Here is a 13,730-nt window from a genome sequence, read left to right as displayed (position 1 = left end):
GAGTCTGCTCTCAAACAAGCATTGCATACTGTATTTACTGTACCAGGTTTGTAGTATGCAGGATTTTGTTTTGGGGTTCAGGGCACAAAATCCCATATGGCAAACAGTTTTTGAATGAATCACATGATGAAATAAATGCTGTTGTAAGTAGCCTTCTTAGTAGTTAAGGCCACTTAATATAAAGTGGAACTATATAGTCCCACTTTATATTAAGTGGCCTTGCAATTGTGCAAATGGAACTTACAATGCAAAGCAAATGTATACCGTTTCACATGATATTTTTGCACAGTACTCATTTAGCAGTGTGCTCGAATTGTCTTCTGTTGCAGTTCCTTGGGCAAAAGCTTTTGAGTCTAAACCGAATCTGCTCTCAAAGAGCAGAGTAGAACAGAAGCACCATTTCTCTTCCATCTCCTGAGGAAAGAAAGTGATAGATTTTTACCTCGCTTGCAGCCTGTTAACATATTAATAACGCTAGCTGGTGTTGCTCCTGTATACAGTATGTTTCAGGAAGTGCATAGCCCGCCTCAGCCGTTCCTTCTCCCTCTCTGAAAAATGATCACTACTGAATGTTTATCAAAGCCTACAAATGATAAAACAGTTCTCAGAACATGTGACAGTCTTGACAGCTTTTGATTCCAAATAGCAGTCTGTACTTCAATTCCAATGGTAAAAGAGGTCTTGAGTTAGAACCCTCGCTGTGTGCTGTAGTGAAGGCCAAGACAGCAATCAGGAATTTTGGGAAGCTCAAAGGCAAAAAGCAGCGTAGAACGTCTGACTAGCTTGAAATTGGCAGTTCTTGACAAATCCACCACAGAAAGACATGGGAAGCAGGTATTTTTAGTAAATCACATCACTTCTTTGCAGTTTTGTCAGGGAAACATGTTACAATCAGAAAGTCAGAATTTTCGACTTGGAAAAGTGTGATAGACTGGCATATGGAACTCTCTGTCGATAATTGTATACCTGTTAAAAAAAAAATGCATAGCATCTTTATGCTCAGAAATTAGGTTTGGTTTGGTAGGAAACTTCTAACTTCTAACTGAATTAAAATATTTTTAGCACATGAAAAACTCGTACAACTGTTAACAAATGCTAGAAATAGCATCTTTTTAGCTCAGACATGTGGTTGCTAGTAGGCCTATACTTTGTTGATAAAATCTTGGCATGTACACTACATTATGCTAAAATATTTTTAGAAAAATGCCAAACATTACATTGATCGTACACCTACACAACAAATCCTAACATTTGGTAGCATTGTTTATATTCCACAATTTGGTTGGCTTGCAAATTTCATTGACCAACTGCTTTACATGATGCTAAAATCTTTTAACAAAGGTAAAACTTTACATGATTTACTCTGTTAATAATCATACAACAGCTTAAAAATGCTAGCGTTGCATAAATGCATGCTAGCAGTTTTTGCATTTGTTTACAATGTAGTTTTTTTTTTTTTTACAACTACATTGTATGACATCAACATTTTCAGCTAATTTAAAACACAGTAAATGTTTCTTTCTTTTAATCATACACTTAATTGCTAGCATTTGATAACGTTGTCTTTAGCCACGTTTCCACTGAAGGAACTTTCCCCAGGAACTAGGGATTCTGGGGTGTTTTGAGCGTAGGGACCAGGGTAAAAATTAAGTTACGGGTAAAAATGTCCCCCTCAGAAAATCCCTACTTGCGAGGTAGTACTTTTTTTTTGAAAGTTCAGGAAATTTTTGGGGTGGGACTTGGGCACTAAACCTGCTGATTGGTTGAGTTCACGCAGCAATTTGATTGGTTTACTTCACGCAGCATTTTTTTTCAACCACCATTTTTAAAAGTCTGCTGCGGTGCATGCAGTAAGAGTTGTTTGCTATTAAAATCAATAATGGAGTACAACCGATGGACCAGCGACAATGTTGAGGCTCTATTAAGCTTATATGGGCAGGACAAAATCCAGCTGGAACTTGAAAGTTGAGCACAGTCTTATACCATCAGACTAATTTGCCTAATCTTCATGATACTTTAGAATGCGATGGAAAAGCAAACAACAGATCTGGGGGGAAAAAGTTCCAGGGAAAAATAGTTCTGGGTAATTTCGGGGGAATCGCAGCTTATGCTAACAAACATCTTTGTTGACAGTAAAACTGCATTTACAATGGGGAAAAAAGGTATTTAGTCACCGACTAATTTTGCAAGTTCTCCCACTTAAAAAAGTGAGAGAGGCCTGTAATTTTACTATGTGAGGCAGAATGAGGCAAAAAATCCAGAAAGTCACATTGACTGATTTTTAAAGAATTTATTTGCAAATTATGGTGGAAAATAAGTAGATCTAAATACTTTGTTATAAATTCTTTGTTGGCTATGACAGAGGTCAAAAATGTTCTGTAAGTTGCAGATAAATAGCCCCAAAGCATGATGTTTCCACCCCCATGCTCTAAGTAGGTATGGTGTAACTCAGCATCCTTTCTCCTCCAAACACAAAAAGTTGAGGTTTTAACCACTGTTATATTTTGGTTTTATCTGACCATATGACGTTCTCCCAAACCTCTTCTGCTCAAATGCTCTAGCAAATTTCTGATGGGCCTGGGGACACATATAGCACTGCAGGAGTTGAGGCCCTGGCGGCGTAGTGTGTTGTTGATGGTAGCCTTTGTTACTTTGGTCCCAGCTCTCTGCAGGTCATTCACTTGGTCCTCCTGTGTGGTTCTGGGGTTTTTGCTCACCGTTCTTGTGATCATTTTGACCCCACATAATGAGATCTTGCGTGGAGCCCCAGATCAAGGGTGATTATCAGTGGTCTTGTATGGCTACCATTTTCTAATAATTGCTCCCACAGTTGATTTCTTCATACCAAGATGCTTACCTATTGCAGATTCAGTCTTCCTAAAATTCCTAAAATTCTTCCTAAAATTTGATATGATTAAAATGTAGTTGCTAGCAAACTGTTTGTTGCTAGTTGACAATCTATGGTAGCTAATCGTATGGTTGTATCGTTTACTACCTTGTACGCCATCTTCCAAATTTCATGCAATGGAAAATCTTTATCCGACATTGAATGGAATGCAAACACCAATTCATTTTCCAAAATCTCAGGCGCTTTTTTGGGGCTTCATTCATGACATGAAAATACTCTTAAATGGTTGCATTCAATTCAGTGTCTCAGTTAAGATGACAATGGATTCATGAACAATTTGCAATATATTATTTCAAATGTTTCAAGAATTGGGCCCATTTGCTTGATTGTTATTGTACTTGTGTAAAACGGGCCTTTTCGTTTCACCTCAAAAACATAGAGCAGCCTTGAACACCTTTCTCTTTTTGTTGCTCTGTTACATTCCATAATTAACATTCTTAGTTCTTTAGGTGCTACGAACGTCTGCTGCAGCATTTTGTTCTGCACCAAAACAGTCAAAAGCATTGGTAGACGACATGACCATGGGCTCTCTGGAGGTAATGCTTTATCTCTCCTGGGCATTCAGAGATTGGAGTGAACTACATACTACAGGTGCCAGGCAAGAAACAGTGTTTGTGTTGCACCTCTGAATGTCCCTTTGGTAATAACACACTAGCCTCACTTTCCCGATCTGCATTGTCAGTCCCTAATGAATATACGGAATTGAATAAAGCAGCCCACACAGCAACGCGACAAAAAATGGTGAAACACACATAGGAACTGCAAATAAAAGAGTCTACACCTCACAGTGGCTTTTATATAATGGCAACACAGTAAACAAAGCATTTGTATAACAAGAACGCCGTCAGATGCTTAAAGGTAAATTTATCTTGGGAACAACAGTTTTTCTTTGTTCTTTTTACAGCCCATTGTGAAACATAATTGCTTTACTTATGCTTGTGCCTGATAAGGTTAAACTTTTTATGCACAGAATATCTTTAGCCACGAAAAAAGTGTATACAACTGGTATCATCCATCTGTGCAAGATATTGTCTATTGGTAATTAATTTCTTGTGTATGTAACTAGACTTTTTATTGTTATAATTCAGCCAACTAAAGAAATTTAGGTCAGTCATGTAGAGCTGTATGTAATTAATGGTGTCACGTTCATTTTCTCATATCCACATTACAAAAGTTACTTTCTCAAGAGCATGATTACTTTTTCTTTTGATCTCGACTTAAAACAAAACATATAATCCTTGTTATTTCAATACAACAGAAATTGTTTTTCCCCTTAGTTTCAACAGATCGACTTAAATTTCTTGTGATCTGTCAGTTACAAAAGTTCACAAGCTCCCAACCTTCTTTTGATCTAAAAAAAACAAAATATATTTTTAATTTATTCTGTGATGTCTACTTAATTGTCGTATTATCTTGACATAACAACAGCTGTCACCTCAAGATCTCAATTTTTGAGATCACAAAAAATTTTGATTTAGATTTTAAGATATTTTTATGACCAACATGAAACATTTTCTTGTGATTTTAACATGTTCTCATTATTTAGGTGTAACAGAAGCTGCTTTCTTAAAGGGATAGTTCACCCCAAAATAAAAATGTATGTTTATCTAACCCCCAGGGCATCCAAGATATAGGTGACTTTGCCTTCAGCGCGCGATGACTTCCAGTGAGTGAGGTCAATGTACACTATATGGTGAAGAGATATGTGTGAGAGATCAATTCCGGCACTTGCACAAACAACGACATATCGTGTACAGTTCTCACTTACCTGCAGTGTTCGCTCGCGTTTATCTCTACATCATATCGTTTACATATTCCTCACTTACCTGTAGTGATCGCGTGCTGAAGGATGTTGGACAAAGTGGTCTATTAGAGGTAAAAAAAAAATCTCACACAAACCGATTGTTTTTCGTGTCTTAAGACATCAATGTGTCGTCACGAGCCGCATGGTTTTTAATATTGATTTGTATGTGCATGTTTTTTACTCATAGTTCTCATACTCTCATGTTACCATTCACATGCATTATACGACGGACAGACTGAAGAGGTTAGAGTTAAAAGTCTTAATTTGTGTTCTACTGAAGAAACAAACACACGTACATCTTGGATGCCCTGGGGGTAAGCAGATAAACATCATTTTTAACATTTGGGTGAACTATCATTTAATATCTACTTAAATTTATTTTGATCTGGATACAATAAAAGTTTCTTGTGGTCTTATTTCCTCATCAACTTTCTTATGATGTAGACATTTTGTACAAAAAACAAAACAATAAACTTTGAAGGACAAATGTAGCCAATTTTATTTAATTGCATTTATCGCACCCCTAAATGTATTGTATTTGTGTTTTTACAGTGGGGAAATGTTGTTGCTTAAGTGTTTTCACAATCTTTGAAATAAAAAATGAATCAAAAATATACTAAATAGAATACAATAGAATAAAGATACAAATTAAATAGTAAGGAATTTGGACATAATTTTGTGTTTTTGTATGCTAAAATGCTATAATTTACAAAAAAATAACTAGTAAGGTGTTTGTGATGTGGCTTGTATGTATGTGCGCAGAGAAAACCATCTCTCAGAGAGCGCACGAGTACTTAAAAGTTTAAAACCGATTGAATGTTTAAATTGGTAAGACTTAAAAAGTCGTGCAAACGATAAACTTCAGTGACGATGCAACACTGGCCCAAAGTGACAATTCCGGCAACTGTCCAGACTCTTGAAATGCCGAAAGTCTAGTGTCGCCCCCTGCAGTGTGTTTGATGCTTGCCTTGTGAAAATATTGAGAAACAAATAGAGAGATGCAAATTACGTCTTGCAGAACATTTTAAAATGACTGATTTTAAGCCTGTCGCAATTGGTCGATACAATCGACTGCGTCAACATCAGTATTTTTTGTTGACTGGATAAGTTTGGTACGATATGAAATTGTATTAGTACCGGTACTTAACAAATAACAGCTTTCTAATAAGAAATTATTTCTTAATTTGCGTCGACATGTGACACCAGGACTTAGTAAGTGTGTGTGAGCTCTGCTTTCACTGTTAGCTAAAATTAACATAAACGCTTGCATTAGAAAATAAAGTAGTACTATAATAAAGTAGTGTAAAAAAATAAAAATAAATAGATAAAAATTATGAATAAAGTAGTGCGTCGCGGCCAGGGCGTGGTGGCTCTGCCGGACTCTGACCTGAAGAGCGCGCTGCCGCACACACACCTTACACTCAGATCGTGATGTCAGTTTCATGAATTATTGGGTTTGATTGATCAAAAATATTTTTTGAATGCACGTCCTGGCGAGTATTCAGGTAAACACAGGACATATACAGAGTTTGAGAGAGAAATCTCGTTGGTCCGTGCAGCTCTTAAAGGGCCGGACCTAATATTCTGTGTGATTTAATGTTAATCAAACAACAAAAGGAAATAGAAAATCAGCCCATGCTTGATTTGAAAATATTTATTAAAAATCAGTGTATAGTTCATTTATAGAGTGACTATGTTCAAAAAGCAGGACAGGAACACAGTGCTTTTTAAGTTCTGTCATATTATTCAATTACTTTTACTGTGTTTTTGCCATGGCATCGATTTAGTATCGGTATCAAGCTATTTTAATATGGTATCGTATCGAAGTCATCATTTTGGTATCGTGACAACACTATTCTATATAAAAGTATTAGCTTTTTTTGTACCTTTTAGTTTTACATTTTGTCAAGGGCTTGTGTATTATTATTTTTTTTATAGTACACTACTAAATGCCAAAGTTGTAAGTTAAATTATATGTTTTTTAAGTAAAATTGCTGAAAATGATTTTGATAATTTAGTCGATAGATTAAACGATAAATCGATAAATTAGTCGATAGATTAATCAATATAAAAATTGTTGTTAGTGGCAGCCCTAGATTTGATCTTAACCTTTACTCACACATCCTACATGATAAAGTGAATGAATGTTTGCGGGAATTATTAAAATAATGGGCGATACATGCAATCCCGCACCGAAATTCAAGCGCTGATCTTGTTTATGGGCCATTCAAGGAAGTCCTTGGGTTGTGTATTACTTCAGTTGTGTTTCTGGCTGCTAAGCAACCCTTATAAACAATGCAGATTTGTAGCTTCACAGGAATTTGACAATCCTCATCTAATGGCTTCAACTTGCCTAGAAATCTAGACGCACCCTAGCGGCAGCAAATCTAATCTGCCCACGAGTGTCATCTAGCAACTCTCAATACCCTTCTGAGCTGTAATCCTCTAACTCTTGCCGGGCCAATCACATCGTGTATAGAGTCGGCGGGCGGGGCCATAATGACGACGGCCGAGTTGCGTTTGCGTGCTTCTAGTAAACACAGAAACTGGCAAACGGCGGTCTTTCGAGCTTTGACCGCGACTCTGGAAGACTTGGAATTAAGCTTTTCTCTGAGAAAAAAACAAAGAACGGCACTGAAGTCATTCTTAAAAAGGGAAGATGTGTTCGGAGTTTTGCTGACCGGATACGGCGAATGTTTAATCTATCAACAAGCTCTGTTTCACCTTCGTTGCTCTGGTTGGTTGTAGCGCTATCCTATCACGTGCAGAGGGAGTTTGAAAGACAACCGTTTATCCCGCCCCTCGGATTGAGCTGTCAATGGTGAGTTTCCATACCAAACATCTTGACGTGGGTCTGGCTTATCAGGCTAGGCTTCAACTGTTAAAATTAATCAAATAAATTCAACACTCACTCCATCCAGAGAGTCTGCGAGTGTTTGCTGGAGTGTTGGAAATGTAGGCATATTACAGTACGATGGGAGCAGCTGAGGGTTAAGTGCTTTGCCCAGAGGCGAAACTGCAGTGGTCACAGGAAGGGCAGTTTCATGTGCCAAGTTGATGTCCTTTGGTAGCTTTACTAGGATTTGGATGAGCCACCAAGTGCAGAGCCTTTACAGCCGCATCAGTCTGGTTAAATGTAGATTCAGACGTTAAGCACAGACCATTAAACCAACCTGTTTATTTGCATCGGTTTATCTGGAGTTTATCTGAATCCTCTTCCAATGCTGGCAGTCGATTGTGAAGTGTTGATGAAGGAGCAAAATAAACCAGCTCTGTTTCACAGTTACACCTCAGATGTCTCACATCCACCTCTAGTCGGAGATGCAGGTGTTTGTGAAGTTATGCAATATTGCTTTTCGCTGTAACTGTGAAAGTGTACCATGTCCTTTTTGTTTTTCAGTTTTTCATTGAAATTTCCATGCCATTTTCAACTGAGGGGGTCTTGGCGTTGGGCTTTCTGCGTTTTCTTTGCCGCTTTAGGAAGCCAACTTCTCTTCTGGTTCCAGCCTCCGTTCTTTCTGTTGTAACAAAGCATGTTTTTACTCAACTGTCATCTATATATAAACACTACGTGGTAGGTGCGGACCCCCTCCGGTCACCTGCTCTGATCGCACCAACAGAAAAATACACAAGCTCTGGTTCCGCTGCAGTGATGGCCTAGCTGTCTGAGCCCTGGGGACGGTGGCCGCTCTAATGATAGAGACTGAGGGGAAGACCTGCTGTGAGTGAATAATAGACCTGTCCGGACATATGCCGTGTTCTCCGGACTGGTGATTCCTGCTGGGCAGGGGGCGGATCTTACGATGCAGCTTTCTGATTGGTTCGTTTAGACACCTGGGGAAGTGATGCGAAACTGATGTGAAAGGTTTTCAATGAACCCCTTACTGCATACACCCATTTTGGCCAAAATAAAAGGTTGCTGCACACAAGTCATTCAGAATAGACACATGCCCAACATATATTTAGAAAGCCGACACTTGAGAGTGCACAGTTCAAGACAGAATTACTCTGTGCTTACAGTGACTGTAATTTCTATTGAGATATACAAGCTCAAACATGTGGCTGTATTGTAGCAACTTAGAAACAACGAATCTGAATCCACAAGTGTGGTCGTGCTTAAAATCTGAGGATGTTATCTCTAAAACTATGAATTTTATAAAAGATTTTCTAAGATCATGTGAGTTTTTAGCGAAGGTTGATAAGTTGGTAATAAAATATTTTATTGCCATTTTGCATTGCAATTTGCAGTCTGTTGTCTAATGTCTGGCAAGAAGAACTGCCCCATTTATGTTTCTGTTGTTCACACCTCTGACCTAATCTTCATTATTCTTTTATCATTATTCTTTTGTTTGTATTCAGCCATTGTTAGCCTCTATTCTGGTATTACATGGCTTGCACATCTACATAATATTGATCCCACTACATTAATCCACTTATCTGAAAGTCTTTCTAGAAAAAAAAAAAAAAAAAAACATTCTTGGGACCTTATGATTTATTTTAACAAATTAGATTGTAAGTGCACAATAACCATCGCACTGTAGCTGATGAATAGGTGCGTAGGACAAAGGATACCCAAATCCAAAAATCTCAATAAACAAAAGGAAATCTAACACACTATAAATACTTGCAAAAATCAAAACCTTTTTATTAGCAACGTTTCGGTCTCATGATCTTCGGCCTCATGACCCATATATGCCTGATGAAGGTCATGAGACCGAAACGTTGCTAATAAAAAGGTTTTGATTTTCGCAAGTATTTATAGGGTGCGGGATTTCCTTTTGTTTGTTTATTAACAAATTAGATTATGAAATAGAATAACTCCTGGCATGACAGGTGCATTTAAAGCTACATTTTATTTATTTATTTATTTATTTATTTATTTATTTATTTGTTTGTTTGTTTGTTTGTTTGTTTGTTTGTTTGTTTGTTTGTTGATTCATCTCCCTTATAGAAAACATTGCGTGTCTCCATTTTTTGTTTTGCTTTGCTTTGTGATGTTTTTGATGTGATGTGATGCTTTTGATATGATGTGATGTCTTGTTTTGCTATGTTTTGTTTGTTTTATTATGTTTTGCTTTGCTTTGCGATGTGATGTTTTTGATATGATATGATGTGATGTTTTGTTTGTTTTATTATGTTTTGCTTTGCTTTGCGATGTGATGTTTTTGATATGATATGATGTGATGTTTTGTTTGTTTTATTATGTTTTATTATGTTTTGTTTTGCTGTGTAACATTTTGTTTTGTGATGTGATGTTTTGCTTTGTGATTTGATGTTTTATTTTGTTTTAGTGATGTTTTGTTTTGTTGTGTGATGTGATGTTTTGTTTTGTGATGTTTTATTTTGTTTTGTGATGTGATGTTTTATTTTGTTTTAGTGATGTTTTGTTTTGTTGTGTGATGTGATGTGATATGATGTTTTATTTTGTTTTAGAGATGTTTTGTTTTATTGTGTAACATTTTGTTTTGTGATGTGATGTTTTGTTTTGTTTTAGTGATGTTTTGTTTTGCAATGTTTTGTTTGTTTTGTCTGGTTTTGTTTTGTAGTGTGACATTTTGTTTTGTGATGTTTTGTGATGTGATGTGATGTTTTTTTTTTTTTTTTTTTTTAGATCTCTATTGTCCATTAAAAAGAACAAGCCATGTGTTTTTTTTTTTTTGTTTGTTTGTTTTTTGTTTGCTTTGATTCTTTTCTTTTCCATCCCTTTGAGAAAAAATTGCAGGTCTCTATTGGCCACAAAAAAGCTCTTGGATATGTACCAGTCCAACTTTGTATTTAAGTAAAAAAATAAATAAAATGAATAGCATTCATAAGCCATTTCATTGGATCTTCTGAATGTCAAATTTAGAGGCGGTCTGAAAAAAACTTAGCCATGGCATTTAAGTCTGTATGGATTTTCAAGGTCTCGGCCTTTAATTTTTAATGTGGTACGGGACTCCCGAGAGTGATTGATTGTTCACAGCTGCTAAAGTTCAAGCTCTTTGGGTTGGGGTAGCGAAATAGATCTACAGGCATTTACCTTGACGCCCCTGTAAGACTCAGCACCCTTCCTGGACCGCTGTCGTTAGCACTACATCACCCAGCGAGTGTCAGAGGAAGTAGGGCTCCTCACTGAGAGAAAATCACCTTGAGGGAGAGCTCTGGAGTTCACTGGAGATAAATCCTGTTGTGCGGGAGCCTAACTCACAGCGAGAGTCCACCCATAATGGCCTCCTTCCCGCTCGGAGGAGATTAGTGTGAATCCGGGTGGCAGAGAGTGTCCTACAGCAGCTGCACCCTTTCGGAACCACTCGACATGTAAACAATGATTCTGACCTATTTTTGAAGTTACGTTTGACGTTTTTGGGTTCCTAGCATTGATTTCTCCAAAGAGTAATTCTCGCCCGATAATCAACTCCCCCACCTGCTGTCTGAATCAAAGAGGTCTAGACTCCTTGTTTTGGATCAATGCTTGTATCTTTTCACCCTTTTCAATTCTGCTGTCGTTGTAAATATATGTAGTTTCCCACTCTTTTTCCATAATAGATTTCTGTGAGGTTTCTGTTTTGCGTACCTAATGAGGAAGAAAAAAAACGGACATTGCAATTTTTTTAGGGTTAGGTAAGCGTCAAAAACTTTAGACACAAAATAAAAAGTTTATTTCCTCTTTTATTAGAATTTTCCTTTGCTTCCTTTTTTTGCTGATCAAACTTTACGATTGCGGTAACTGCTTTTCTTTGGCACTGCCAGAGGCTTTATTTATGCGTTCAAATATTTTTGTTTAAGTGGAATTAATAGATTGTGAACAAAATAATAGCCTTTTGTTGGCACCGAATCATGTCAGTTTAATCGCTGAGATGCTTTATGTCATTTGTTTGTGTCGGTTTGTTTTTTACTTAGGTCATCTTTCCCCTTGGTCATATATCCCAGCATACTTTTGGCACATTTGCAATCCATATGAAGTTCATTATTTATTTGAAGTCATGTTGTTCTTATTTTTCTGTGTGGTTGTTCCTGGAAAAACTGCCTTGGATTCATTTTAGCATACTGTTTTGTTAAATGTTGTAGGGATGACAACTAGTCAAGGAAAGTCAAAACAAAAATTTGTCACAGATTGCTGTAAAGGGCTAGTTACCCCCCAAAAATGAAAGATTTATCATTATTTACTTAGCCATGCATCTCTTTAAATCCACATGGCATGTTATGTGAAAGCAAAAGATGCTATTGCCGCTCTTCTTGCTCACAGTCCTTGTTATGTGAACGAATAAAACCACAGATTTTAGTGGCTCGGATGCCCCATCTGTATAAATAAATAAAGAACTCTTTATAGCCAAGATTATGAAATATTTCAGGAACTGTTAGTCGCTCCCAGCCGCTAGCCCCACATATAAATAGTTAAACATCTCCCAGCTCAAGTGCATACACATTCCCTGTAATAGATAAAAAGCCATTATATTTCACTTTCAGTTAAACTCATATTGTAAAACGCTTTGCATTACCCTTAAACGCTGTGATACATTTTTAAAGAAGTACTTAATTTAAAACCGCCAGACTCGAGCCATTCCGAACGCACGCCTGCGGTGGGTCGATGAATTTCTCAGTGCGTCGTTATTATTAATGTGGCCTCCGTAGCACGCTAGGAATCTCTCGCCCGCGATTAGACGTTTAGGGTGGCTAAACCATCTCAACTCTTTATCTTTTTCACACTTTCCAGTGCGATAGGTATTGCCATGCACTTAAAACCACCACGAATGGCATAAAAAGGCAAGGTGACCGGTTAGCCACGCCCCCAAATGAATAAAAACATCAAATATGGGCTATGGCTGCTGTAATTGAAATAGATTGCAGCTCGAGCGTTTATAAATCACTGCTATTCTTCAACTGATTCTGCGATCAATACATAAAGATGGGGGCATCTTCATGTGGGTTGAAAAGCGGGCAAACCCAATCGTCAAATGTCTCATTATGAGGCTGTAAGCGTTTCACAGGTGATAAATGTTACACAATGGACCTTAAATTTGTGCTCTACCGTTGTGTATTGACAGCGGTTTGGAGCGGGAGCTCGCCGGGAGGAATTGCATCCACGGAAACAGGCCTTAAGTGCCACTTAAAAAGCGCTGAATCATGGTCTCATAATGACGCTGCATCTGTTCGACTTTTAAAAAATGGTTTCACGCCGGCGAAACGGCTTTGTGCTTTCATGGAGAGGGTTTCACGGAGTGTAATGCACGTTCATTGTGACAGCGAACTCTGCGCTGGATATTAAGACTGTGAATCAAACAGCAAGTTTAAAATGTGTGTTTGTGTCTCCTCAGAGCTGGCGCGCAGCTGCCAGGAGCGGAGGTGCCAGTTTGACTGCGCGGTCATGAGAAACGGGACGTCCTGTTACTGCGGGGAAGGTTTCGAACTAGACGAGGACGGGAGACGATGTCGAGGTGAGGGTCATTACCATCCGCAGCTCTGTCTGAAGAATTTGAAGCTTTAGAAAGGTCATTGAATTGAACTACTTTGGTAACAATTTGATCACAGTGGGTTCAGCAGCAAGACAGAATATCTCTCTTCCTGATGACAAATATTCTATCTTGGCATTTTCTTAATACGCTTTGGGTTCTCGTACTACGTCTTCATCAACACTCTAAAAAATAAAGGTCCTTAAATGGTTCTTTGGCAGGGTGTATGGTCCCATGACGAACCTTTAATATCCAAAGAACCTTTCCATTGCACAAAAGGTTATATGTAGTGCAAAAAGAATCTTTAGACTATAAAATGGTTGTTTAAAACATGGTTCTTATATATGGAGGACCAAATTACTCAAAATGAAATAATTAAATAAATAATGAATTCAATTAAACAACAATTAAATGTACCAGTTTATTCTGAAATAATTAAAAAAAATAATTCAATAATTAATTTAATAATTAAACAATTAATTTAATTAAATATTAATTCAATAATTAATTTAATAATTAAACAATTAATTTAATTAAATATTAATTAAATAATTAAATAAATAGCTAAATGTATCTATTTATTTTGTAA

At 37.2% G+C, this 13,730-nt stretch overlaps 1 protein-coding gene across 1 annotated transcript in view; it reads left to right on the top strand.

The window, feature by feature from the left end:
- Positions 1-13,730, top strand: part of lrp1ba (low density lipoprotein receptor-related protein 1Ba) — a 334,663-nt gene that overhangs the window by 73,745 nt on the left and 247,188 nt on the right. The window contains exon 4 of the mRNA XM_067415030.1: positions 13,007-13,126. Within this exon, the coding sequence (XP_067271131.1) occupies positions 13,007-13,126 (120 nt within the window). The remainder of the gene's footprint in view (positions 1-13,006; positions 13,127-13,730) is intronic.

The sequence above is a fragment of the Pseudorasbora parva genome, chromosome 14 (assembly GCF_024679245.1).
Source record: "Pseudorasbora parva isolate DD20220531a chromosome 14, ASM2467924v1, whole genome shotgun sequence".
Classification (NCBI taxonomy): domain Eukaryota; kingdom Metazoa; phylum Chordata; class Actinopteri; order Cypriniformes; family Gobionidae; genus Pseudorasbora; species Pseudorasbora parva.
Note: the sequence above shows the minus strand (reverse complement) of the source record. Positions and strands in the feature narration are given on the sequence as shown.